Source organism: Castor canadensis, chromosome 13 (assembly GCF_047511655.1).
Source record: "Castor canadensis chromosome 13, mCasCan1.hap1v2, whole genome shotgun sequence".
Classification (NCBI taxonomy): Eukaryota; Metazoa; Chordata; class Mammalia; order Rodentia; family Castoridae; genus Castor; species Castor canadensis.
Window position 1 is genome coordinate 125,980,271 of NC_133398.1, and position 26,565 is coordinate 126,006,835.

At 46.2% G+C, this 26,565-nt stretch overlaps 1 protein-coding gene across 9 annotated transcripts in view; it reads right to left on the reverse strand.

Annotated features, from left to right (window-relative positions):
• The window catches only part of LOC109683420 (uncharacterized), a 94,851-nt gene that overhangs the window by 28,323 nt on the left and 39,963 nt on the right, over nucleotides 1–26,565 (reverse strand). For 2 of the 9 annotated variants that reach the window (XR_012440598.1, XM_074052605.1), the window contains exon 2: nucleotides 995–1,172. The exons of 1 other annotated variant lie outside the window; for it this stretch is intronic. Coding sequence is in view for 1 of the 8 variants with exons in the window: in XM_074052605.1 (XP_073908706.1) it covers nucleotides 995–1,172 (178 nt within the window). In the remaining 7 variants the exon portion in view is untranslated. 6 more of the 9 variants (XR_012440599.1, XR_012440600.1, XR_012440601.1 and 3 more) reach the window with 6 other exon arrangements.

A 26,565-nucleotide genomic window follows, 5' to 3' on the forward strand; every position in this document is an offset into this window, starting at 1 on the left:
CTTCCACCTGCTAGGCAGGCACTCTACTGCTCAAGTTGTTCTGCAAACCCTACCTGGCTGTACTTTCTGAATCCCATTTTTCCTTTCAAATCTTTTCAAGTCTCTAAATCCCATCACTTCAGTTATATAAGTAACTGAAAATACCCTTGCAGTGAGCTGCTGAAGACCCACTGAGCACTCTCCCTCTCCTAAGAGTTATTTCAGTAGAAAAATCAGAAAGCACTTCCAAAAATGATTTCTGCTAAAGAATGTTGTTCTTGATCAAACAAAGTTCCTAACATTCACTTGCAACAGTAAATTACCTTCCTCTCACCTGTCACGGCACCTTAGATCCTTGGCAATAAAACTTAGTCATTAAGACCAGATGGCTTCCTTCTGGGAAAGCTTCAGCTGATGGTCGATTATTGAGCCTAGGTAATGACAGTTAGGAGTAGTACAGTATAGTGAGGCAGCTTTCATGTGAGTGATGAATTGTAAGATTTATAAATTAATGCTGGTGTAGTGGTCACACCTGTAATGCCAGCAATTGGGCAGCTGAGGCAGGAGGCCAGCCTGGGCCATGATGCACACCTTGTCTCAAAAAAATTAAAATAGGCTGACAACATGGCTCAAGTGGTAGAGCACTTGCCTAGCATGCACGAGGCCCTGGGGTGTGTTAAAATTACAAATACCATATCACTCTTACTTGACCAGGAAGGTAGTCAAGGACACTGTTCTGTTCTTTAATATTTACCTCAGGTGACTTTTAAGAGTTTGGGGGCTGAACTGCAGCTCAAGAGTTGGAGTACCTCCCTAGGTGGCACAAGGCCTGAATTCACACCCTAATGACACACAAAAAAAGTACTGAGCAAATATGATGTTCAAAAGATGCCTCACTGCACAAGTACACCGTGACAGTGAATGTGCAGAATCTTAACTCAACATTATGACAACCAAGTTCCTGGGCATAACAAGGTGAACTTCAAAACTACTTCCACATTAAAATAATGCTCACCCTTTTTAGTCATCTCAGAGGTCAGCAGTCCTTGTCTTCCAGAAGAATTTCTCATACTGATGTCAGCCAGCACATGTAGAAATGACAGTTCTGATTTTAAATGTCCAAGCTGGCTTCTCAGATCTTCTGAAGGGTCCATCACGCAGAATCTGATTTGTGTATTTCCTGAAATGATTTTCTAAAAAAGCAAGTATCAGAAAAAGTTATTCCAACTGCTAATAATTATTTCACCTAATACCCAATTTTCCTCAAAACATTCTCATTTTGTTCCTCATTACCTCTTCACATTAACCTGAGGATTTCCTCAAAACCAATGTGACTACTAACACCACAATTTCAAGTTTCAACCAAAAACACCCAGTTACACTACTGTATTGGACACCTGGGTGACATAGTGACAAACATTTTCTCAAAACAGCATCGAGAGGAGCCCTGAGCAGCCATGGCTGTAGAGCAGGATGCCAGGACTGCAGCGCAGTGGGAGCTGAGCACAGGTAGCTTTGAATGTCTCTGACCTGCAAGGTGGTGAACTACATCATGAAGTTAATCTCACCTGTCAACTTCATGTCCACATCCCTAATTCCATGGTTATGAGGATGACCTAACATTACAAGCACTGTGGTGATATGTTTTCACATTTTCAAATAATTCAACCAGTGGAGTACATTAATTTAACTTGATCTCTGGTCACAGAAAGTATTTCTGGAAATAATTGACATCAAAGTATTTTGTGAAATGAAAGAATATAGAATACAGAATATTGCAGCTGTAGTTGCCAAATATTTGGAAAATCACAAGTGTAAAGATTTAGGTTATTTTAAGAAGCTATATTTATATATAAACACTATATGAATATATATGCATACATACATATATACATATATCCTTAAAATTTATTAAATTCAAAAATGATAAAAATTCAAAATTAAGGAAGGTAGTTTTGATAAATTTGCAATTTGGGCTTCTTTCAGGAGCACAGGTCATAAAATAGCGAATGACTGTAAATGCATCACATGTGAATGCTACATTGAGTAATAGCTTTCAACTGCAAAGACTATAGACACTAATTGCTGTATGCTCTATTTCACAAGAACTAACACTTAATAACTTGGAGAACCTTTGAAATTTTATAAACTATTACCTTACAAATGTCCAAAAAAGTTGGCCCCAAAACTCCTAGACATCATAAACAGCTTCAGCAATATAGAAGGATACAAAATCAACTTACAAAAGTCACTAGCCTTTCTATACACCAACAATGAACCAATTGAGAAAGAATTTGGAAAACAATTCCATTTACGATAGCCTCAAAAAAATTCAAATACCAAGGAATAAACTTAACAAAGGCCATAAACAAACTCTATTATGGGAACTAAAAAGAAGTGACCTCTGTAAGGGGAACTACTGAAGAAAGAGATCAAGGAAGACTATAGAAGATGGAAAGATCTCCCATGCTCATGGATTGGCAGAATAAACATAGCCAAAATGGCTATACTACCAAAAGCAATCTACAGGTTCAACACAATTCCCATCAAAATCCCAATGAAATTCATCATAGAAATTGAAAAACCTAAAGTTCATTTGGAAACACAAAAGACCATGAATACCAAGACAATACTGAGCAAAAAGACCAATGCTGCAGGTATCACAATACCCAACTTCAAACTATACTACAGAGCCATAGCAATAAAAGCGGCATGGGAGTGGCACAAAAACAGATATGAAGAACAGCAGAACAGAATAGAGGACCTGGATATGAATCCACACAGCTGCACCCATCTTATTTTCAACAAAGATGACAAAAAAAAAAAAAAAAAGATGGAGAAAAGACAGCCTCTTCAACAACGTTGCTGGGAAAAGTTTCTGCAGGTTATCTGCCTGCAGAAAACTGAAACTAGATCCATGCCTGTCACCCTGTACTAGTATCTACTCAAAGTGGATTAAGGACCTTATTATCAGTCCCCAAACCTTGAAGGTAGTACACAAAAGAGTAGGGAAGCAATAGATATAGGCAAGGACTTCCTCAGAGGAACTGCAGCAGCCCAGCAACTAAGAGAAAGGCTAGACAAATGGGGCTACATGAAATTAAAAAGCTATTGCACAACAAAATAAATGGTCTCTAAACTGAAAAGACCACCCACAGACTGGGAGGAAATATTTGCTAGCTATACATCAGACAAAGGACTGATAACCAGATTATATAGAGAGCTCAAAAAAACCAAACTCCCCAAAAATGAATAAACCAGTAAAGAATTGGGCAACTGACTGAACAGAACTTTTTCAAAGAAGCCCAAATGGCCAAAAACACATGAAAAAATGCCTACCGTCACTAGCCACAAAGGAAATGCAAATCAAAAGCACACTAAGATTCCACCTCACTCCTGTTAGAATAGCTACCATCAAGAACACCACCACCAATTGTTGGCAAGGATGAGGGGGGAAAGGAATCCTCATACACTGCTGGTGGGAATGTAAGCTAGTACAACCACTTTGGAAAACAATATGGAGGCTTCTTAAAACACTAAATATAGAATTGCTATATGATCCAGCAATCCCTTTCCTAGGGATATACCCGAAGGAATGCGATTCAGATTCTTACAAAGGGACCTGCACACCCATGTTTATGCAGCACTATTTACAATAACCAAGCTATTGAAACAGCCAAGATGCCCCATTGCCAATGACTGGATTAAGAAAATGTGGTATTTATATGCAATGGAATTTTACTTAGCCACAAAGAAGAATGAAATTTTGTCATTCTCAAGTAATGGATGGAACTGGAGAACATCATCTTAAGCAAAGTTAGCCAGGCTCAGAAGGCCAAAAATCACATGTTCTTCCTAATATGTGGATGATACATCCAAAACAAATGCAGTAATATCATTGGACATAGGTCACACAGTAAGGGGAGAACATGCACAGGAGGAATAGGAAAAGGGAAGAAAACCTAAAATTTGAATGTGGTTGATGTGCTCTCTCTAGAGGACCAAATAAAGTAATCTTAACCTGACAGAGGCCAGTATGGGAAGGGGAGCAGGAAGTAGTGACGAGGTCTGGCAGATATATACCAATGTGGGTTGCAATACACAAGTGCATGGAAGCAATGCTAGGAATCTCTCTGTATAGCTATCTTTACCTCCAAGTAGCAAAACACTATGTCTTTCTTATCTCCTATGTTTTCTCTTCAACAAAATTGAAGAGCAAGAAGGTGGAACAGGTTCTGCCCAGAATGGGGGTTTGGGGGTGCAGGAGGAGGGGCAGGTGGCCCAAACAACGTATACGTATGTAAGTAAATGTAAAAATGATAAAATAAAAAGAAAAATAAAGACTAAAAAAAAAAGAAATTGTGGGGAAAGGCACTCTAGATGAATGTGTCCCAGATGTACTTCATAGTGTTCCCAGAGGGTGGTCACAAAAGACCCTGGTTAAGAAGATCTCAGGTGTTTGGCATCCTGAACAAAGAACTGGATGGGAACAAACAGATTGCAAAGCAGGAGCCAAGTTTTATTGACAGTGAAAGCAGAAAGTACACTCCATGAGAGGGAGATGGAGTGAGCTTTGAGCAAGGTGATCCAAGAGCAGAACCTGGAGTTCAAGACATATACTTTGGTTAAGGTGCGAATTTGTAGGCTTATATAACGGGTGAGTGAGATGGGGGGCATTTGGGTGGTACTTAGGAGTAGCTTTAGGTGATTGACAGATTTGATTGATAGGTGTATTGTGCATGTGAATTCACTCATAATTGTATGCATGAGATGCAGTCCATACTCGTTAGGTTATAACTAGGGGATCTGGGACAAACAGGTCACTAGCACCAAGAGTTTTCCCTTATGTGCATGACCCAGTTTGGCTAAACCCTTTAGTTTAGTCATCACAGCCACCCAGGATGCTGTGACTAGCTGTACTTACTTTTACCACAAAAGGGGGATTTCTGAGTAGTTTTGGGGAGAGCTAGTCCACCTGTTACCTGCCAGGCAATCTGCAATGAGGCCACCTGTTCCCAATGTGCTGGTTTGTGTACTTTCCCTGAATTTCCTGCCTCAGTAACAACATACTGAACACCAACTGATTTCTATTTCTTCTAGGAGAAATGTTTATGTTCAGTCCTGTATTGGGGTGTTAAGTAACACTCCAACTTTCTTTTTGGGTGTTCAGGAAAATAAAATTCAAATTCAAATTTTGTAACATGAGTATGTATAACAAACGTGAGACAACTATAACTTAATTTCTTTATAAATGTGACATTTTAATGTTTAAAAGATGGCAAATAAATGTCAGTGAATGAACAAGTTATAATGTATTTTGTTAAACTAGTCCTTTGTCACCTATGGTTGGCATGACAGTGCTGTTATTGTTTTGTCTTTTACTATTCATGTATAAATACATGTGCACATACATAATGTTTGTAACCATAGTGTAAATACATAATTTGTATCAAAATTTAAAAATCAAATGCACTCTTCTCATTTGATACGTAGAAATAAACATGCACTCACTACTTATTGAGTACCTTCTTTTTTTCCATCATCTTCCTATTCATACAACTCTGTGATTTAGGGATTAAAGATGAAAAATTTACATAGAGTCAAACAATGAAGAGTTAGGACTCTAAAACTTTTAAAATCATCATTCAAAATGACAGCACAATATTTCATCAACGGTATCTACGGCAAGGTATTTAACCATTGCCTTTGGCTTCGCTCAATGCTTTCTTTGCTTTTTTCTTTGCTTTTTGTTGCTGAGATTGAATCCAGGCCCTGTTCATGTGGAGCACATACTCTAACACTGAACTACGTCCCCAGTATCCTTCCCAATGTTTTCTGTGTAACAGCTCTGCACTTAGCCCTCACGTGCAAATCCTTGCTCTAGTCACTGTTCCAAAGGACTTCTTGTCCTAGTCCAATGAATTAACATGTTTTCTCAGCCCTTTGCAACCAGGTTCCAATACAAAGACATGCTATAGCTGGGCAGCAGTGGCTCATGCTTGTAATCCTAGCTACTCAGAGGCCAGGAGGAGTGTGGTTCAAAGCCAGCCCCAGGCAAATAGTTCACAAAATCCTATCTCTAAAAACTCCATCACAAAAAATGGGCTGGCAGAGTGGCTCAAGTGAGTGCCTACCTAGCAAGTGTGAGGCCCTGATTCAAACCCTGGTGCTGCCAAAAAAGAAAAAAATCAGAAAAGTCCTACTTACACTGTTTGTACCCCATCATTCTCACAGAACTTTGGTTGTGTTTCATGCACTGTGGGCCATCTCTAATCCTAAATTATGATTATACTAATTTAGTTTTTTACGATTATAGAAATAAAGGTGCCTGTCAGCTATCTTTGTGTTCTTTACTCATATCTTACTATGGTCCCTACAAATTCAATTCCATTAGTAAATTCCTGGTTATGTGAGGAAATTGGGTATGTGTGTGGAGGGGGAACAGGGGCAACCCATTGTCCCTGGATGTCCTCTACAAGTATCCAAGGATACTCACAATGATGTGGCAGACTGGAGGCTTTGATCACACAATCAAGGGGCCACTCTTGGTTTGCAAAAAAGATTCCTGGGCTGCCTATCACCAGTGTAAATCCTACACTGCAGCAATCACTGTTCTTTTCCAGAATTAACATCAGTCAATGTAGATAATTTGATGCTGAAAATATCAACTCATGTTTTCATGTCATCAATAACTTGACCCAGTCTTGTTGATGACCAACCTCTTGTGGGATCCACAGTACAGCACTTTTCCCCCTGCAAAACAAAACCCAAATTTATTCAACACATATTTTAATTAAGAAATCCTAAAAACGAGGACCAGTATAGTTTCAGACACTCTGTTGTAAAGTGTGTAGTCGATCGCAATACCTGGAGAATGATCAAACTTTAAAAAACTGGTTTGGTTACAGTTAAGTTGGGGACACTTTACTAAAGGGTTAAGGTTCACAATGGTAAAGCCAATGGTTTCTTCTCCTGGAGAGTCAGATTGAAAAAAAACTTTCAGTCACTCACAAAGACATGGCTCCTCACTGGAACTGTAGAGATCATGCCCATGGATGGCTCCAGAGTCCATAACAGAGCAGAAGAGTCCAGGGTTTGTGGGGAGCGGATTAAGCCTATGAGAACTGGGCACAAGCAAGGCGAGATGCAGTTAATTGCTTTTACCTGTAGGCCAAAATAGGCACAGCTCAGGCTAGGAAATAGGGAAAGGGAAAGTTGTGTTCTGACAAGCTGTAATGCAGGTTTCTCCTGTTACAAAGTCAGGGCTCTCCCAGTGCCTCCACCCTGTATGCTGCTATAAAAGACCCCTGAAGGAGGAACAGGGGTTTTGCCTTTTGGGGGCTTTAATTTGGGCTTTTTGCTTTGAGGGGCTTTTTGCCTTTGAATGTTGGGAAGAAACTTTTACTTTGGGCCTTTTGGTATGGGAAGCTTTTGGAAGGGAAAAGAATTATTGAAGGGAAAAATTGCTGAAGGGAAAAGAATTGTTAAAGGGAAAATGCTAAAGAGGGGTGACAGAAAGTCTGCACTGAGTTAATGTAGGCTTCAGAAAGCAAAGCTGAGAAAGAACCTCATACATAGCCCTTAGGAAAGCTGAAGCTAAAGGAAAGCCAAAGCGACCACAGGACAGTGCACAGTGCAAGTCTAAGAACCAAGGCCTTAGGAGTTACGCATGTGCAGGTTGTAGGCGCTGCTGTTTGCAAGTTTGAGCACCAAAGCTTTAAGAGAGCTAAAGAGAGAGGGGACAGTGCAAGCCTGGGGCAAAAGACTTTAAGAGCAATTAAGCTAAAGGACAGCTGAGAGCAAACATGCGACACTGCCAGCCTAAGGAATGAAGTTTGAAGCAAGGTTTTAAAGAACTGCATGGAGTAAGACCTTAAAGAATCTGGAGAAGAGAAGCACTGAGAGTTGTGCATCTCCAGTCGAGCGTACAACACACCTGTCTCCAACTTTCTGTTTGTCTGTCTATCTTGTGTCTTTTCTAAAATCTCCACTCGCCCCCAGTTAAGCCCTGTTAGGCCTAGTAATAACCAAGGAGAAAGCTCGCTCCAGCAAGGGAGGGAGGTGAGAAACAGCTCACCCTTCAAGGGTTTCCATGCAATCCCACACACACCAGAAATAAGGAGAGCTGGCTGGAAGGACAGGAGATTGTTTATGACTGTTTCTGAGAAAGATGGTGGTATGGTCAAGAGTGGCGCTGGAATTCTGGAAAGAATAAAGCACCAAAAAAGCAAATAACTCTCCCCACGTGCCCGGCTCTGCCTGAGTGTCCTGGAGAGACTTCAAGTGGTGGCAAAGCCATCAGGGCTCTTCTTGGAGCAAGAAAAAGAAAAAGACACCTGGGGTGAGTTAGCTCTCCCAGGAACCCCACAGCCTCCCACTTACACCCAACCTGACCTTGAACCACAGAAGGTAGATTTTTGCATGCTTCTTCACCCCAGAATTTCTTTGCACAGCAATTGTAGCACCATTTCAATAAGGTTGGGCACTGGAAAATAATGAAGTGTTGCTTATCACTAGGTTTCAAGTATTGTTAGAAAGCCTCACCATTCCTGCCCCTCAGCACCCCATCTTTAGACAATTCAAGCACACAAAGTCCCCAAGGGCTAGGTCAGGTGCAGGTCCATGCAAGTAGCTGCCATAGTTCTCCCAGTTTATCTCAGGTACTCAGCCCGGGGTGGCCAGGGAAATCCTCATGGGGCATGCAAGCTCCATGCTGCACATTTTCTGACAACTCTGCCAGGGCTGACATCTGGGCTTGAAGTCTCTCCCCAAATGCCTCCCTGCAGTGTGGGCTGTCTGAGGGTTGATGGGAGCCGAACGCTGTTGGGGTCTCAGCAGCAAGGTCCTCGTCCTCCTCCTGAGGCCTGGGTCAGAGGTCTGTAGAGTCTGACGACTCATCTGGTCCTCTGCAGATGACCTCACCCCCTCCAGAGGCGGTTGTGGGGTTCGTGGCTGCAACCAGGGTGCTGGCTCCTTGGAGCCTCCAAAGGCCTCTTGATGAGGTTTCCAGGGAGCACTGGCTGCTGCAGAAGTCCCTGTGGGTCGTAGTCATCAGAGTGGCCCCGTTTGGGTCCAATGTCCCCGGGCTTTGGTGCCCTAGAGCCATCCTTGCCTGTGGGGTCAGGCAGGGTGCTGGGGCCCGTGGTGAGCTCGGCCTTGAGGTAATGGTCTGGTGGACGCAGCGCAGGGCTCCTGGAGGCACCTGGGCTCCAGCCTGGGCAGAGGCAGACTGTACCAGTAGCAGAATTGTGTGTGTTTGCTGTATGTGTTTTCTGTGTGTTTGTATGTTTTCTGTGTGTACGTTGTGTGCTTTGTCTGTGTGTATGTGTGTGTTGTGTCTGTGAGTTCTGTGCGCACGTGGGTGTCTCTGTGTGGTTGTTTTGTGTGTGGTGTGAGGGTATTATGTGTGTTTTGTGTGTGATGGGGGTGTTGTGTGTGTGCATACTTTCTGTGCTTTGTGTCTGTGTTTTGTATATGTGTGTGTTTTGTCTGTGTGTGTTATGTATAAGTGTGTGTTGTGTATGTGGTGTGTATTGTGTATGTCTGTGTGTGCTGTGAGTGTTGGAGCTGTGTATTGTGTGTGCATTTTCTCTGTGCTGTGTGACTGTTTTGTATGTGTGTGATTTGTGTGTTTTCTGTCTTTGTGTAGCGTGTGTGTGTGTGTTGTGTGTCATGTGTGTATATGTGTGTGTATATATGTGTGTTCTATGTGTGTGTGTATATGTGTGTGTATGTGTGTATATATGTGTGTTCTATGTGTGTGTATATGTGTGTGTGTTTATGTGTGTGTTCTGTGTGTGTATATGTGTGTGTTCTGTGTGTGTTGTGTGTGTATATGTGTATATGTGTGTGTGTATGTGTTGTGTGTGTGTGTGTATATGTGTGTGTGTGTTCTGTGTGTGTATATGTGTGTGTGTGTATATGTGTGTGTGTGTTCTGTGTGTGCATGTGTGTGTGTCGTGTGTTATCCCTGGTAGGCTCACGGGGAGCCCAGCACCGGGAGGCCGGGCCGTCCTGTCCTGTGCAGGCTCAGCTGCAGCATCTCCGGATCTGGGCCACCGCGGGTCCACCTGTGCTGAGCACTCCAGGGTCACCCACCCACTGTCCAGCAGGAGGAAGCAGTCGCCCTCCTCCCCCTCCTCCAGCATTGCACCCATCTAGCCTCCCTCTCCTCCTCCCCAACCCCCACATAACCCCTCCCCCACGGCCCCCTCTCGCCCCTCCCTTCGAGCACCGCCCCGCCCTCCTCGCCCCTCCCCTCCAGCACCGCCCCGCCCCGCCCTCCTCGCCCCTCCCCTCCAGCACCACCCCCGCCCCCCCGCCCCTCCCCTCCAGCACCACCCCCGCCCCCTCTCGCCCCTCCCCTCCAGCACCGCCCCGTCTCGCCCCTCCCCTCCAGCACCGCCCCCACCCCGCCACCTCTCGCCCCTCCCCTCCAGCACCGCCCCGCCCCCTCTCGCCCCTCCCCTCCAGCACCGCCCCGCCCCCTCTCGCCCCTCCCCTCCAGCACCGCCCCCCGCCCCCTCTCGCCCCTCCCCTCCAGCACCGCCCCCGCCCCCTCTCGCCCCTCCCCTCCAGCACCGCCCCCCGCCCCCTCTCGCCCCTCCCCTCCAGCACCGCCCCCCGCCCCCTCTCGCCCCTCCCCTCCAGCACCGCCCCCGCCCCGCCCCCTCGCGCCCCTCCCCTCCAGCACCGCCCCACCCCCACCCCCGCCCCGCCCCGCCCCCGCGGCTCTGCTGCCCGCGCCATTGGTGCGCAGTGGCCGCGGCTGAGGCCAAGGCTGGACCACGTGCACTCTGGAAACTGGATTCCCGCCTAAAGACATGGCGGGGTCAGGAGGGGACACCCGCTCCCGGGTCCTCTGCAGACCCGGGCTGCGGGCTCTCGCGGCCATGTCAAAGGCCTGACCGCCCACGACACCCGGGAGGAACCCGCGGCCAGGGGTCGCTGTCCTCGCGCTGACCCCACTCCCCACCCCGTACCCCGCCCGCCGCGCACGGCCTGCAGGACACGGAGATGGGGGTCGCCCAGGACGGAGCAGCCCCGCCCCATCCCGCCGGCCGGTGTAGCGGACAACGTCCCCGCCGCCGCCACCATGGACGCTCACCAGAGCGAGGGCGCCGGCGGCTGCAGCTTCCTCTGCGCACCGCCGCCCGGACAACGGAGCCCGCATCTTCCCGACCCGGCGCCCGGTGTCTGTGCCCAAAGCCCGGCACCTCAGCCTCTCACCCAGACCCGCGCGGCAGTCGGAGAACCGGGCCCCGCCCCGCGCCGGCGGACACGAGGCCGCCATTGGTCCAGCCGCGTGACTGACGGGGGAAGTGGGCGTGGCTTTCTCAACAGCCCAGGCAAGACAAATGGAAAAGGGCTGGAGGCGGGGCTCAAGCAGAAGCGCCCAAGGTCCCGCCTCTCGGCCCGCGACACGGGGCCGCAATTGGTCCTGCCACGTGAGTGACGGGCGCAGCGGGCGTGGCTTCGCGAGCGCGAGGGGCAGGCACAGAGCCCCAGAGGAAGGTCGTTAACGCCCTTGTCTGACCTCAGGAGCGCAGTTGGGGATCAAGCAAGGGCCTGAGATCTTTCTGACTCCAGAGGACCGCTTGCCTCCCCACCTCCCTGCTGTGTTGAAATGATCTTATGATGACGGATGAGGCAACCAAAACGCTGCTAGCTGTGACACTGCGCAGGTCCCTAATTCAAGACCCAGTTTTCACCTTTTATAAAATTACATTGGTGCGCGATGGTCACCACAAGTAATTTTTGACCCGGCCACGCAGGAGGCCCCGCCCGGGCAGGCAAGTGGGGTAACGGACCAGGCCTCTCCCCTGCCGGCCCATGGCTTCCTTCTGATGATGCACCTGCCCCACGAGTCCAGGACAGAGCAGTTCCATCAGGATTTGATTTGCAGCCCCAAAAGTCACCCTGACAAGATGCAGCTCAGCATGCCAGCTCCCACCTGGAGCACGCGCTTCCTAATTCATGCCCACCTGGAGCATCTGGAGCCCACTGGGGCACAGCCCAGGCGTGAGGCCAGGGTCAAAATCTTTTGTGTCGTGGTGAAGAAAGCTAGTGTCCAGAACACTAAAGAAGCACAATGCCCGAGAAATACAGTGCCTATGTGTAAATAAGTAAAAAAATTCACCCGAAGACTAAGCGCAGGTGGCTAATGAGACCGTTTCCAATTCCCGATGAAAGAGCCCATCTTCCTCAGATGGACTATCAATACTGAAGCATGTGATGGCCCCTGGGGTGGGCAAAAACAGAGGTTTAGGTTGCTAAATTTTCCTTGATTTGTTGAGAAAGAAATGTGATGCTGAGAAGGGACTACTTATGCAGCAGAAAGAAAATAAATTAGATGTGAATGAATCATAATTTGTTTCCTGTCTAGAGGAAGCTCTATGATTTTCCAAAATTTATTCTGTACTTAGGAACCTCTGTCTTCCACTGCTTAGGAAACGCTGAGGTTTCAAAAATATGACCCCAACATCAATCATGCATGGCCTGCATCTCAGAGCTTCTCTTCAGGCTTGAGAAAGAAACATTGTTACCATTTAAGAAAAAAAAGGATGATCCTCGATCTTGTGGTTGCTCTGTGGTTGGAACTTTGAGTTTTGTAGGAAGGAGGAAAAAAAAAAAAGCATCAAACTCTGGTCCCAAGGATGAGAATCAAGCCCCATGCAGAGATGCACAAAGGGATTTTATGTTGCACTTTGTCTAGGGATCACTTCCCAGCAGTCAGACAAATTAATAGAAGCAGAGAATGCTGACAGAATAACTTCATACTTCCTCCTTCTGCCTTTTCCTTCCCTTTCCCTTCTGCTACCCTCACCCTCTCACCACAAGCTTCCTACTCTTAGGGAAGAAGGCGTAGGTCCTAGGGACAGCCCTATTAAAACGTTTCTGTACACTACTTTCCCTTCAGTTACAATGCTGGTCCATAAACCAAGGTCAGGCTTTCCCCTCACCCTTCATCTCACAGAGGGCCACTGGTTCAATAATAATGGGTACCATGGGGGTCTGAGAACTTGTACACACGCAGATTCTTGATACTCTCTTTCTCCCATGAATTCACTCTATTGTTTTTCCTATATGCCAGACATTAGCTTTGAGCTTTGTCTATACTTCACACTGCTATTTTAAATAACTTTTGTCTTTTCAAACTGCTCTATTTTGCATTCTAGTAACACAAAACCATTTCTGCAATGTGCTTGAATGGGTGGAATAATTTTGAAAACTCTTTTCTTCTGTTTAGTTTTTACCTGGCAGTACTGGGGGGGTTTGAGTCAGGGCCTCAACCTTTCCAGGCAGGCACTTTTATTGGTTGAGCTAAGCCCTCAGTCCATCTGCTGTAGTTACTTCTTTGAATACGCTATCAAGTTTTTCCAAGGTTAGCCATGACTGTGATCTTCCTTATACCTACCACACAGCTGGGATGACGGGAGGATACCACCACACACCTGGCTTATTGCTTGAGATGGGGCCTTTTGCTAGGCTGGCTTTGAACCATACTGCCCTAGTGTCAGCCTCCCATGTAGCTGAGGTTACATGAGAATAGCTTAATTTTACCCCTGATGCTTGATTTAGAAAACCATCAAAAAGCAGAAAATTGTAGAAAGAGAAAAATTAACTATGTATCTAGTTATCTAATTGATCTTCCAACAGGAATTACCTATTTTTAATACTCGTAAATACTTGAACAAGTTACTGCCTAAGACTAAGGGCATTTGGCTACATAGCCACAATACACACAATTTGAACACCAGCACGTAGTCTGACCTATATTCTCTCCAACACCCAATGTCTTCAAGTAGTTCCAAGATATGCCTTCTAACTGTTGTTTTGTTCTTGTCATTCTGCTGTTTTTGTGGAACTGGTGTTTGAACTCAGGTCTTCATGCTTTTGAGTCAGGGGGTCTACTGCTTGAGCCATGCCTCCAACCTAGGGGATGAGTTTTGTGTCAACTTTTGTTTTGGTTCTACTATCCTATCAAGGATCAAGCATTACATTTGGCTATCAGAAATCTTTAGGCTTGTTCTTCTACAAGAGTTTCCATACCTTTTGTTTGGCCTTTGATGGACATTTTGGAAAGCTTCTTGTCCTGTAAATTGTTCTATACTCTGTATTATCTTATTTGAGTGAAAACCAAAATGAGATTGTGCACTCAGCCACCTAGTAAACATCAGTGAGAAGTCATTAAACAAAGAGGGATCACTGTCTCTTCCTCCCAAGGCTACATCCTGGGAACCACGCTAAAATCCCTGGTGCTTCTCTCAAGCAGATGAGAACTTTAGGTTACCAAACCTGCCTTGACTATGGTCATTTTCATTTCATCCCAGCTGCCAGGAGCTAAGATCCTGAAATAGAGCTGATATTCAGCCACTTGTACGAGTGTACAAAAGCCTTATTGCAAACATTGAAACTGTTGGTGAAACTCTCTGGCCTTGTGCAATGCCCCATACCCTTGCTGTGGCCTCTCATGGGACCCTCAGCACCTCTCTACAGTCCAGCAATCAAAAGATTGACACAGGTAAAGGTCTGGCCAGCATCCTAGAGACCACCATGCTTCTAGATTATGTTAGGGCACTTTTGAATCAGTCAGGTTGTGCCATATCAGTTATTCTACATTTCATAATGCCTCAAGCTCAAATCACTTACCAACAGAAGGCACGAGGACAAGGAAAGGCTAAAGTAAAGATGGATTGAAGGGATGGCAGCATCAACAGCATGAACTCCCTTCTTCCAGGCAGGAGAAAAAACATTGAGAGGGGCTCTGGAGTATGTAGCAGCACTCATCTTTCAAAGTCAGAAATTGAGCATATCACTTAGGTGGACAGCTTGTGATATTAGGTAACTGGTGATCCAGGGAAAGATTGATAATTACCTGATAGCTAATGCCACAAACTAGTGCAATCCATTCATACCCATTCAAATGAATTACACACCGTCCTACAATGGAGGGTGGACTTCTGTGCAGGTGAGGGAGGTCCTGTTCAGAGCCACATACAAGCATGAGCTGCAGGTGGCAGGAAGACCCAGAGGCTCTACTGGGACCAGGCAGCTGCTCTGGCTGACTGTCGGGCTGAGCTTTCCTCTGTGACTGATCCATGCTACCTCCCATTGTTGCCCTATGTCTTGACAACCCTAGGACAGAATGAGGGTGGGATGTGAAATTCCAATGTCAGAAACCTGTCCTGGGTCATAATCTCAGGCTGGTGGATAGGAGTCACAGGTAGACATAGGTATAATGCCCAGTGTTATGACAACTGTGTAGGCCTGCCATAAGAGGAGCTGCTGAGTGGTCCCTTGAAGACACACACTGACTTTTTCCTCCTATGGTAGAGCAACATGGGCTGGCTTAAGGTGGCCTCGCCAGCGTGTCCTTTATCAGGGTCCTGCTAGCCCTGACATTCACACTCCTGATATCCCCTCTATTCAATTGTAGGCTCCAGAGAAGTTTCTCTTCTTCAGAAGTGATTCTATTCAGAATTTTAATTACCAAGAAAATGCTCAATAATGGCAATTTCTTTCAAACACTGAATTTCTAAAACAGGTTTTTGCCCAACAACTGACATGAGCTTTCATGACCCTGGAGAGAACAGCTACCACCCAGTCCTCCTCAATGATGTGTAACAGTGGGAGACAGGAGGACAAGGCAGAAGCCACAGAATACAGAGAAGAGGGTTGACCTGTCATACAGTGCAGATTGCAATATTCCACTGACTCCAATATTAGACGGTACATGGACCTGCCTTTCAGCAATCAACTCATTCTGAGCAGCCTATGAGGGGCCCTTGGGCTGAGCTCTTCCAAGCATGTGTCCTGCAGGAGGCTCCCTGTCCTGCCCAGTCCCTCCCATCCATTGATGATGCAGTGAAGCTGAGTTGACAGTAGGCATATGGGTCTTACATCCTGGATGCAGGTTCACTTATCATTGTTGTCCACCTACTGAAGGCTAATTGGACCTGGTGCCAAACAGTGCTCAAGGTCAAGGATGCTGTCCAGGAACTGTGATTCCCTCTAATGACAAACCCAACATGGTGTCTATAAATTCTGACATCAAGGTCATCCCAGTATGACTCAAAAGTCCTTTCCTCTCTCGGGGATCTGCCTATTTGTCAGCCATGCTCACAGACTCCTGGGCCTGGTGAACACAGCAGCCATCTCTACCCATTCACACAAAGCCCTACACTCTAAGTTTCATGTTATATTACAAAAGGAGTGGGTCAGCCATGTCTGGCCTCAAACAAAGGCCTGAGGTCTCAGTGCAGAAGATCAATGTGTGCATAGCTGTACCTCTCTTCCATCCCTGAAACCACACAGTAACTGTAGGGAGCCCACCTCCACATTGCAAAGGTTGACCTGAAATTTTGCACTAGAAAATGGCCCTCTGCAAGGTGCTTTTGGGAATTTAATGGGGAAAATGGCTCTTAGCCAGGCAATGCAGGTGTGCAGAACAAGTGTGAAGGACACTTGCTACCACCCTGCCCTGCACAGCCATTCAAAGCATCTGTCAGCATGAAGTGCTATGCTACTAGGTCTGGAGGAAATGCTGTGGAGTGAGGCATCTAATGTCAATCAAAGAGTACAGTAAATTATGGTTATTTACGCCAAAGGATGATATTCATTTTGAAAACTATGTAAACATTTTAATGAATTACTGAGCCAGTGGAGAGCATGTAAGTAATTTTATAGACTCATATTTTACATAACAAGAACAAAAGGAACAAATAAAACAAAGTAACTAAGAGAAAATGGAGTAAAGCTTCTCCACTGGCTCATTCTGTATGGCAATATGCAAAGGGCAGGAAGGATCTTCTGAGGGAAAAATGACTGTGAGCTGAAGAATGCCACATCTGAACAGCACAGGGGAGAACCTACAACAATCCTGCCCCACACAGCCACTCACACCACCCATTAGCATGAAGTGCTCATCATGGTCTTGCAGCACAGCAAAGAGGTGGCTGTCCTCATTGAAGAATTCCAGCTCTGTGTCCTCAGGCATAGGCCTGGGAGAATTTACTGTTGGTCCTGGCATAGGATTTGGCTCATATCCTTGGGCCTCTGAGGGAGGTGGCTCAGGATGTGCTTTTGGCTGTAGCATCAGGACCTGAGAGGTTAAAAGTCCTGCAGGAGGAGACAAGACCCCCATATGACCTCCTTGCCCTGATGCTTCCAAAAATCAGAAATGACCCAGGTTGCCAGAGAGGCCAGAGCTCTGACCTCTCAGCAGGAGAACTTTCTAGACTGTGGAACAATTGCTGTGGGTTGCAGGCTCCTCGTTCCTCCTTGCCCACCTCCAGAAATAGACAAGCCACAACATGGGGCCTACACAGACCACTCCACACATGCTCAAGGTTCATACCCAGGCTCCTCGCCTTCACAGGCTGTTGTATTGGGAGCTAGAAAGACCCACTGCAACAGGAGACGTTGGGCCAGGTGCTCTGCCTCTGAACCAGGCATATGGAGTTCAAGTATGCAATCGGCAGTTTCAGGCATGGAAACTCATGAGGTTCATAGACATCCTCCCCGTACATGTCAAGCCACAGAATCAGAGAACTTGCCTTACCTTTCCCTGCACTGGCAGAGTGGATCTGTTAGGCATCACATCCTGTGCCTGTCCCTATCTATTCAGAGGACAGCAAAAGACAGACCAAAGCTTTTGTCTGTGCAGGCAGTGACAAAAAGAAAAGAAGGGGGAGATGCTGGGAGCCACCATGGGAGAGGGGCAGGGCTAGGTGCTGTGAGCACATCTCCCCTCTTCAGGGAATCTCTACACACTGTTCTGTGTGTCTTGGGCCCCCCTGCCTGTGATGTCAACTCCACTAGGGCATGATGACCCTCCACAGGGCACTAGCGTCCCTCAGATATTGTCCCTCATATATTGACCCTAATACATAAGCTGTTTCATTTCCCTAAGCAATGGGTGTCGGCTGTCCACCAATTACACTGTTCAATTGACATGCCCAGCCTGACTGTGAGCACTCAAGGAATGTCCACTAGGGAGGAGGGAAGCCCCCGCAGATTCTCTGAAACCTTATGGGCAACAGGATGGGCAAGCCCCACAGAGACAGGCTATGAAGTGATGATGAATGCTGAAAGGGGCCGTCACTGAGGCCTTCGAAACCCCTCTCCCTCTCAGGTGCTCAGGGCCCCACCCACAGTTCTCTTGGATTTCTTTTAATTCAGGTGAAGATCTAGACCTCAGCCCTCTAGTCAGAATCACAAGAGTTTGAGGACCCAGGGTGTGCAGATTCTTACCCAAAAACAGCCAGTGAAAGTCCCTAGTCTTGAGACAGTTGCCCACTCACTTTACCCAACAGCAGCTCACTTTTTCAGTTTGTTTATGGCCTGTCATACTCGTTGGAGTCACACCATGTGGAATCACATAACCTATCACAACTACTGAACCTGCGATGAAACATAGCATTACTGAGTAACTTTCCAAAGGGATGGATTTCAGGACATCAGTGATTTGCCTGCTCTTTTGCTGAAATATACTACATTCCTAGAAACTAGGTGCCTCATCTTATGCTGTTCAAGGAAGGAGACCACCTGGCTCATTCCCAGACAGTTTGCTGGGCCTGTGTTCCTCAGAACCTGAGAGCTGCCAATCTGCTTAAGATAGGTCAGATAGTACTCCATAGACTGGGGAGTTTCTTTTAAAACTGGCGAGACTGTTTGCTGAGGCCAAGAGTAAGCAAGGCCCAAGGTAGCATGATTCTCCCAGGGGGACTGGGGACGCACAGAGGAGCCACAGCCCTGGCTAGCTGTCTACACAACATCAGGCTCAAGACAAGTGCTTCTATGGCTCATCCCCATAGGCAATGGAAACACCTCACGAGGGTGTTCTGTTGGGCACACCAGTCTCCACAGTCAAACTGGGACAAGAGCAGGACACTTCATGGCCAAATCACAGCCAGGAGTTTGGGATTCCACTGGGTATGGAAGCATTGCTCGCCACATAAAGAGGACATTGAGAACATACCGTGCAGTTGTGTAGTGGCCATACTCGCCTAAGTAGTGGTTGAAAAAGGTGATGTCCCCAAGGAACAGGGCAATCTAATTTTCCTCCAATAAATTCTCCAGTGAGTTAACCACGGGAATCTCATGCTCCAGGCCTCATCTTGTATGGACAGTGGTGCATTTTCTATCTGGTTGGAGATAATTAGGTGTATTACAAATACTGAAGCTCTATCAAACAGAAAAACTATTTGCCTTAGAACGTAGAGAAAAATATCCAAAATATAGTCCACACACAAACACACACACATTGGTAGCAATCACTTGCTTTAAATGAGGTTCAGTATGGTGTGAAGGACCCTTGCCACCTATCCTGGCATCACTGTGTCACCTTGGGAATCAAATGGCATCATGGGATCGGGTGAACCGAAGTCTCCAGATTTGCACTAGGAATCATTTGGGGTGGTGATATGGACAGAGCTTGCACAAGTTGAGAGACCCCAAGAGAACACTCTGCTTCCTGGAGGTCCTCCAGGGCAGTGAGTTTGCTGAGGTTGCTCTGGAATGTAAGTACCTGGTCCCCTGGGTTCTGCAATGTTTTTGGTCAGTGGTGTAAGAGGTTTATTCTCTGAGGTTTTACTCTACCAAATCTCTACCCTTAGACAAAACCTCCCCAAAGTCTACTGGTATGCTTACCTTCCTGCCTATCAGTCCATGTGGAAAACCACACACTGTCAAACCCACATGCTATGCCACATCAGCCCCAGGCAAATCTGGCAGCCTGTTTTCCAATTTTGAGGGGACAGAGCTGGGTTACACCTGGACCATCATTTATGTAGGTGTGTGACTATGGCCAGGCATTGCACATTTCCTGTCCTCTGCATTTTCCCCCTGCTTCCTAGACATGATCCTTGTGTTGGCCGTGTACAAAATCATTGCTTTTACATATCCCAAAGAGGCTATTTTTCCTGTGACTGTGGGGACATGTAGAATAGGTAGCTAATGCACAATCACAGAGAAAGAACAAATTAAGCTGCAAGACAAAGAATAAAATGCATACAAGGTTGTGGTGATATCTGCCTATAATTTCTATACTTTGGAGGGTAATGGAAGTGAATAATGACTTCAAGGACAGCCAGGGACACACACCCAGAATATGATGTTATTCATTCAAGTACAAATATGGCACACGACTGAAACCAAGCCTGAGTTCCACAACGGAATTGCGAAAAATGTGCAAACACACAGACACACACATAAATACATATATATTCATATCCATAAACATATGCATGTACACATATACTGTCAAAATACCTCATGTGAACATAAACATTCAAACACACATTCATCCACTGGGTATGGATGGAGGCATTTGGAGAGGAGATGGATTCTGTGCCTGTTGCTGGAAGGTCTGCAAGGACTGGGAGGCAGAAGAATCATCTGAGTGACCCCCAAAGGACATATATATGATGGTCACTCCACTGTGAGAGATAAAAGGTCTAAATAAGCAGGTATCCACAGAGTGTCCCTAGCGTAGGTCTTGTTAGTCATGACACCCACATGCCTGCTTCTCAAACAGCCCAATCGTTGGATCTTCATCAGTTAGGATTCTATTGAGAATGTTTATTACCGAAGAAAGGCCCACAATTGTCCCTGTTTTACAAACAATGGATTTTCCAAAGGTTGGATGTAAAATTTGGGTGAGCTTTGATAGCCCCAGAGAGATCAACCCTCACCAGGTCCTCATCACTGAGGTCAGACAGGAGGACAAAGCAGAAGCCACAGAAGACAGAGATGGGGATTGAGCTGTCACATCATGCTCATTGTGATCCACTCACAATGGTGTGTGTGCCTTGTCTGTCATTCAGCTCTGTTTCTTCTGAGCAGGCTGTGAGGGGACATTGATCTTTACTACTGCATCTTTACTACTACCCAAATGCGGACCCTAAATGACCTCACTCTGGAGACTGATGTGCACCCTCTTTACCCAATAGCTGGTCACTTTTTCAGTTTCTGCTCTGGTCTTTCTTCCTCACTGGAGTCATACCTTGTGGAGTTAATGAGGCTGTCACATCTACTGTTCCTGGGATGACACCTAGTGCTGACACATGGTGACTTCCCAAATGAATGATGCTGAGGAATTTATTGATTTGCCTGCTCTTTTACTGAAATACACTATGTGTCTGGAATCCTGCCAAAACACAGTAAAGCCACATGTTAAAATCAGAAATGAGTGAGACCACCTGACTCTTTCCCAGGTACTTTGCTGGGCCTGTGTACACCCATACCTGAGAGCTCCGTGGTCAGAGACTGCTCCATAGTATGGAGAAGTTCCTTTAAAAATGGCCAAGGATAAGTGAGGAACAAGGGGAATGATTCTGCTAGAGAAACAAAAGGACACACAGAAGAGCCAAACCCCTGGGTAGCTGACTACAAAACATCAGGCCCAAGATAAGAGTTTCTGTGGCTCATTCCTCTGCATCCTGGAAACACTTCTTAAGAGGGCTCTACCAAGGGAGCCCACCAGTCTCCACAATCTAATGGGGGAAAAGAGCAGGATGGTGCATGACCAAATTACAGCCAGCAGTTAGGGATTCTCTGGGTATTGAAGTATTGCTCATCATGTAAAAAGAACATCCAGCACCTGCTTGGTGGTAGTGAAACATCCATAATTCCATAGGACACTGTACACAAAAACAGTGTCCCCACAGAGCAGGGCAGTCCAAATTTGGTTCATTAAGTTCCCCAGGATGTCTGCCTCAGGAATTTCATTGTGGCAGGACTCTTCTTAGCTAGACACTGGTGTAGTTTCAATCTAGGTGGGCACAATTGACCAGATGTTCATACACTAAAGCAGTATCAAATAGCAAAAGGATTTTCTTTAGAGTGTACTCAAAAAATACCCAAAGGTATTCCCCACAAACAACACATGCACATGCACTCACACATTGGTAGGGATCTGTTGCTTTAGGTGGGGGATCAAATTGTTCTGGATGTCCTTTGCTAACTATCCTCCCATCCCTGTGTAATCTTTGGTGTCACCTGCCAAAATAGAGAGGCATCATGGGCTTATGGAGAATGAGTCTCAAGATTTGGACTAGGCCTCCTTTTGGGTGCTCTTTGGTACTGAGCAAGTGCAAATTACAAGAAACCCATTGAATCCCCTTCTTCCAGGAGGTTCTACAGAGCAATGAGTTTGCTGAGGTTGCTCTGGAATGCAGGTGCTTGTTCCCCTGGGTTCTACAATGTTATTGGTCCTCAGTGGTATAAGTGGTTTGTTCTTTGAAGTTTTACTCTACCAAGTCTCTGCCCTCAGACAAAACCTCCCCAAGGATAACTGGTACGCTGACCAACCTGCATGCCCAGTCTGTGTGGAAAACCAGACATAGTCATACCCACACGCTATGCCACATCAGCTCTGGGTAGCCCATTTTCCAAATCTGAGGGGACAGATCTGGGTTTACACCTAGACTGTTATTTAAGCATGTGTGAGACTATGGCCAGGTATCGCACATTTCCTGTCCTCCACACTCTCCCCATGGCTTGCTATACATGACCCTGGTGTTGGATGCCTAGGAAGTCTTTGCTTTTATATTTCCTGATAGTCTTAGGGACATGTGGAACAGGAAGCTAATGCACAATCACAGACAAGGAATAGCTGCAGGAAGTTAGAAAAAAAGAATATAATGTAGATGAGGTTGTGGTGATGCCTGCCTGTAAGTTCCATACACTGGAGCTAATGGATGGGAATGTTGACTTCAAGGACAGCCTGGGCCACACACCCAGAACATGTCAGTCATTCAACTGCAAAAATGGCAGATGACTCAATCGAAGCCTGAGTTCCACAATGGAACTGAGAAATAAGGACAAGTGCATGTTATATTCATCTGTGTGTGTATACACACACACACATGTTGTCAAAATACTTCAGGTGATCAAGAGCATTCACACACACATTTCTAACACTAGGTATGGATGGAGGTATTTGGAGATGTACCTGTTACTTGAAGATCTTCAGGATTAGGGGGTGTTAGAACTCCAATAATGGTTGGACCAGAGCTTGGGATTGGACCAGGGCCTCCAGGAGTGTTGTTCAGGCCCAGCACTGAACCTCCATTGTTAGGAGTCAGGGAGCACAAAGTGACCTTTCTATATCCTCTTGGTGCCACAATCACTAGTAGAGTACTTGACATTCTCACAAATCTCTCTCTTGTTCAAGGACTCCTCAGAGAGTATCAAAGCACTCAAGATGGCTAACTTCACAAATCAGGCCTCTTTTTTCATATCCATTCCAACTAAACTATCCTCACAGCCAGACAATGGAGGGTGGACTTTTGCACAGGTATAGATGTGTGCTCCTTACAGCAGAATCAACTACAGGCAATTGCAGAAAGGCCTTGAGGTAGAACTGAAGATGAGGAAGTGCTCTTGTTGATCACATGTCTGTTTTCCCTCTGTGGCTGAGCCACACTGCCTCCACTTCCTAATATCCTCTTGGAGGAGGTGACAGGCCAGTGAAGGAATGAGCATCTGACTCTAGATTCCAAAGTCAAGACCCTGTCCTGTGATATCAGTCTGCTGGATTTACTAACAGGTAAATATAGGTAGGATGTCCTACGTTATGAAACAGGTTCACCCTAACAGAGGAGAATGTACTGAGTAGTCCCAAAAGACAATACTGATTATCATTTCACTGGGAGAGAAAAAATAGTTTACATGAGCAGGTATCCACAGAATGTCTGTAGTTTAGGTCAAGCCAGTCATGACACACACACATCTGATTGTCATTCGGCCCAATTGTCAGGTCATCAGATAAGACTGTATCAAGAATTTCTATAGCCAATGAAATGCCCACATTTGGCTCTCTCTTAGAAACAATGAATTTTCCAAAGTTTTGAGCTAAAATCTTGATGAACTTTGACGGCCCTGGAGAGATCAATCCTCACCAGGTCAGTCCTCATCACTGAGGTGTAAGAGGGTGAGACAGGAGGACAAAGCAGAAGCCACAGAAGACAGAGATGGGGATTGACCTGTCACACCATGCTCATTGTGATCCAGTCAGTCCTGGATTCGATGCTATATGTTTCAAGCATTCAGGTCTTGCTTCTTCTGAGTAGGCTGTGAGGGGCAATCCAATCTCCTAGAGGTTGGTCACCAAAGAGGGCCCCTGTTCTGACCAGCCCCTTCCTTTCATCAAAGATTCAGAGAAGCTGAGTTGACACTATTTGTGTGGGATATGGCTTTGTGGATATAGATTCCATTGTCATTGCTCTCTTCCTCAAGAAGGCTAAACTGACCTTGTGCCAAAGTCAGCTCAAGGTCAAGGATGCTGTTGAGGAACTGTGGGTCCTTCCAGTTCACCTGGATCTATAAATTCTGACCTCAAAGTTTTCCCATTATGACTCTAAATCATCCTTTTCTGTCTTGGGGTGGTGTCCAGCTCTTGGTCTGGCTCATAGACTCCTAGTCTGGTGAATTGAGCAATGCTAACTTTTAACACAAACCTCTAGAGTATAACCTCCATGTGTTGCTCAAAGTGTGTAGGGGCAGGCCCCTGGAACTCACATAAATGCCTGAGGCTCTAAAACATGTACAAATGAAGTCCTTTCTGCTGCACCTCTTTCTCAACCCTGATTCTATTACTGCAGAGGGCCAAATTTCAGGCACTGAAGGGAGGAAATGAGGTCTGGTTAAGAAAATGGCCATGTTCATGTAGATCTAAGAATCTGAATGGGGAAAAATGGCTCTGAGCCATGGAACACCAGGTCTGCACAAGGAAGTCAGAAGGACACCTGCCACCACCCTGCCCTGCAGAGCCACTCACAGATTCCATCAGGATGAAGTGGTGATTCACCAGGTCATGAGGGGAAGCCAAGAAAAATGGTTCTCCCTGACTATGTCAGGTTCCATGTCCAAGGATGAAGTCCTTGAAGGCTCTCCTAGGGACCAAACTTCTCACATTCTGTGGTCTTCACAGGAGGCAGCTCCACCTCTGGTGCTCCTGAGGAATTTGGCTCAAGCTCTGGATTTGGTTGTAATGCCAAAATTGGAGCTGTAGCTAGATCTGCAAGAGGAGATAAGAACTCCACATGACCACCTTGCCCTGAAGCTTTGGAAATTCAGAGATGATCTCTCAGCTTCCCTGAGAAGTCAGAGCCCTAAACCCACAGCAGGACATCCTCCTAGACTGTGGTCCAATCCCTGTGGGGTCCAAAGCTCATCCTTACTCCTGCTCTAGTGTTAGACTAGGAATATACACAAGGTGGGGCTGTGTGCACACATCCCTCCTCATGTGCTCTCTGTCCCCAGCCTTCTCACTTTTAGCTTCTGTCTCATTGGACTCTATGTTCTCCCACTCTTCCAGGAGAAGGAACACTCAGCCCTCATCTTCTGGTCCTGGCATATAAATCACCAGGTAATTCAGCAGTAACTTCAGGCATGGAAAGTGTGTTTCACAGAAATCCTCAGAGAAGTGATCCAGCCAGGTGCCAAGTATTAATGACAAGGCCCTGTAGGCAAATGGAAGGACAATAGAATCACACGCCTGTTCTTGCCTTTCCCTTCCCTGCCACAGTGGACTTATGGGTGCAAGGTTCCTGTGCCTGCCCCTGTTCACCCAGAGTACTACACACTCTAGACTATGCTATATGTCTGTCCAGGCCATGGCTGGCAGGGTTAAAAAAAAAAAAAAGCAGGAGCTGCACTTCTCCTATATGGGAGGGAGCAAAAACTAAATAATTTGAGCACTTCTTCCTTTCCAGGGACTCTCCACACACAGCACCATGTGTTTCTGGGGCCCTTGCCCTCTGGAATGCCAAGTCCACTAGGGCATGTACTCCTGCCTGGCACCCACATCGCTCTAGGAACCCTCAGATTGTATTTCCAGTTGCCTCAATACCCTGAGGACCATGCGTGTGGTCTGTCTATCCATAACTTTTCTCCTGATTGACAAAATCTACTTTCTGAGCACACATTTGGTCCCTGGGTGTCAGCTAAACTCCCACTACTGAGGAATGAGGACATAAAACCTTTTCGGTGGACCTGACAAGCAACAGGGTGGACAAACCCTACAGGGATTTGGATGGTGTGTTAACATAGGGTTCTGTTCCAGGTCCTACACCTCATCTACCAATCAAATGCTCAGAATGACACTCACAGCTCTTTTGGCTTCACTGTATTCAGTGGATCCCTAGACCTGAGCCCTCTTTTGGAGTCACAATAGTTTTGGAACACAGAGTGTGTCCATAACTAACCAAATCCAGCCCCAAAATGTCCCCACTCTTTAGACAGGTGCCCACCCAACTTGACCCAACATCTGCTTACATTTTCACTTCTTCCTCTGGTCTGTCATTTGCATTGTCATCAAACCTAGAGGAGTCCATAAAAGTGTCACATCTACTGTACCTGTTATGGCACCCAGTGTTACTGGGTGACTTCCCAGGGGAATGGAGCCCAGGACTTCAGCAATTTGCCTGCTCTTTCACTGAATTGTGCAAAGTGGCTGGAAACACAATCCCATACAGTAGGTGACTCATGTATATTTGTGCAAGGAATGAAGTCACTTAGCTCCTTTACACATGCCACACTGGGTCTAGGTTCCTCGAAACCTGGAACAGTCCCTGATCT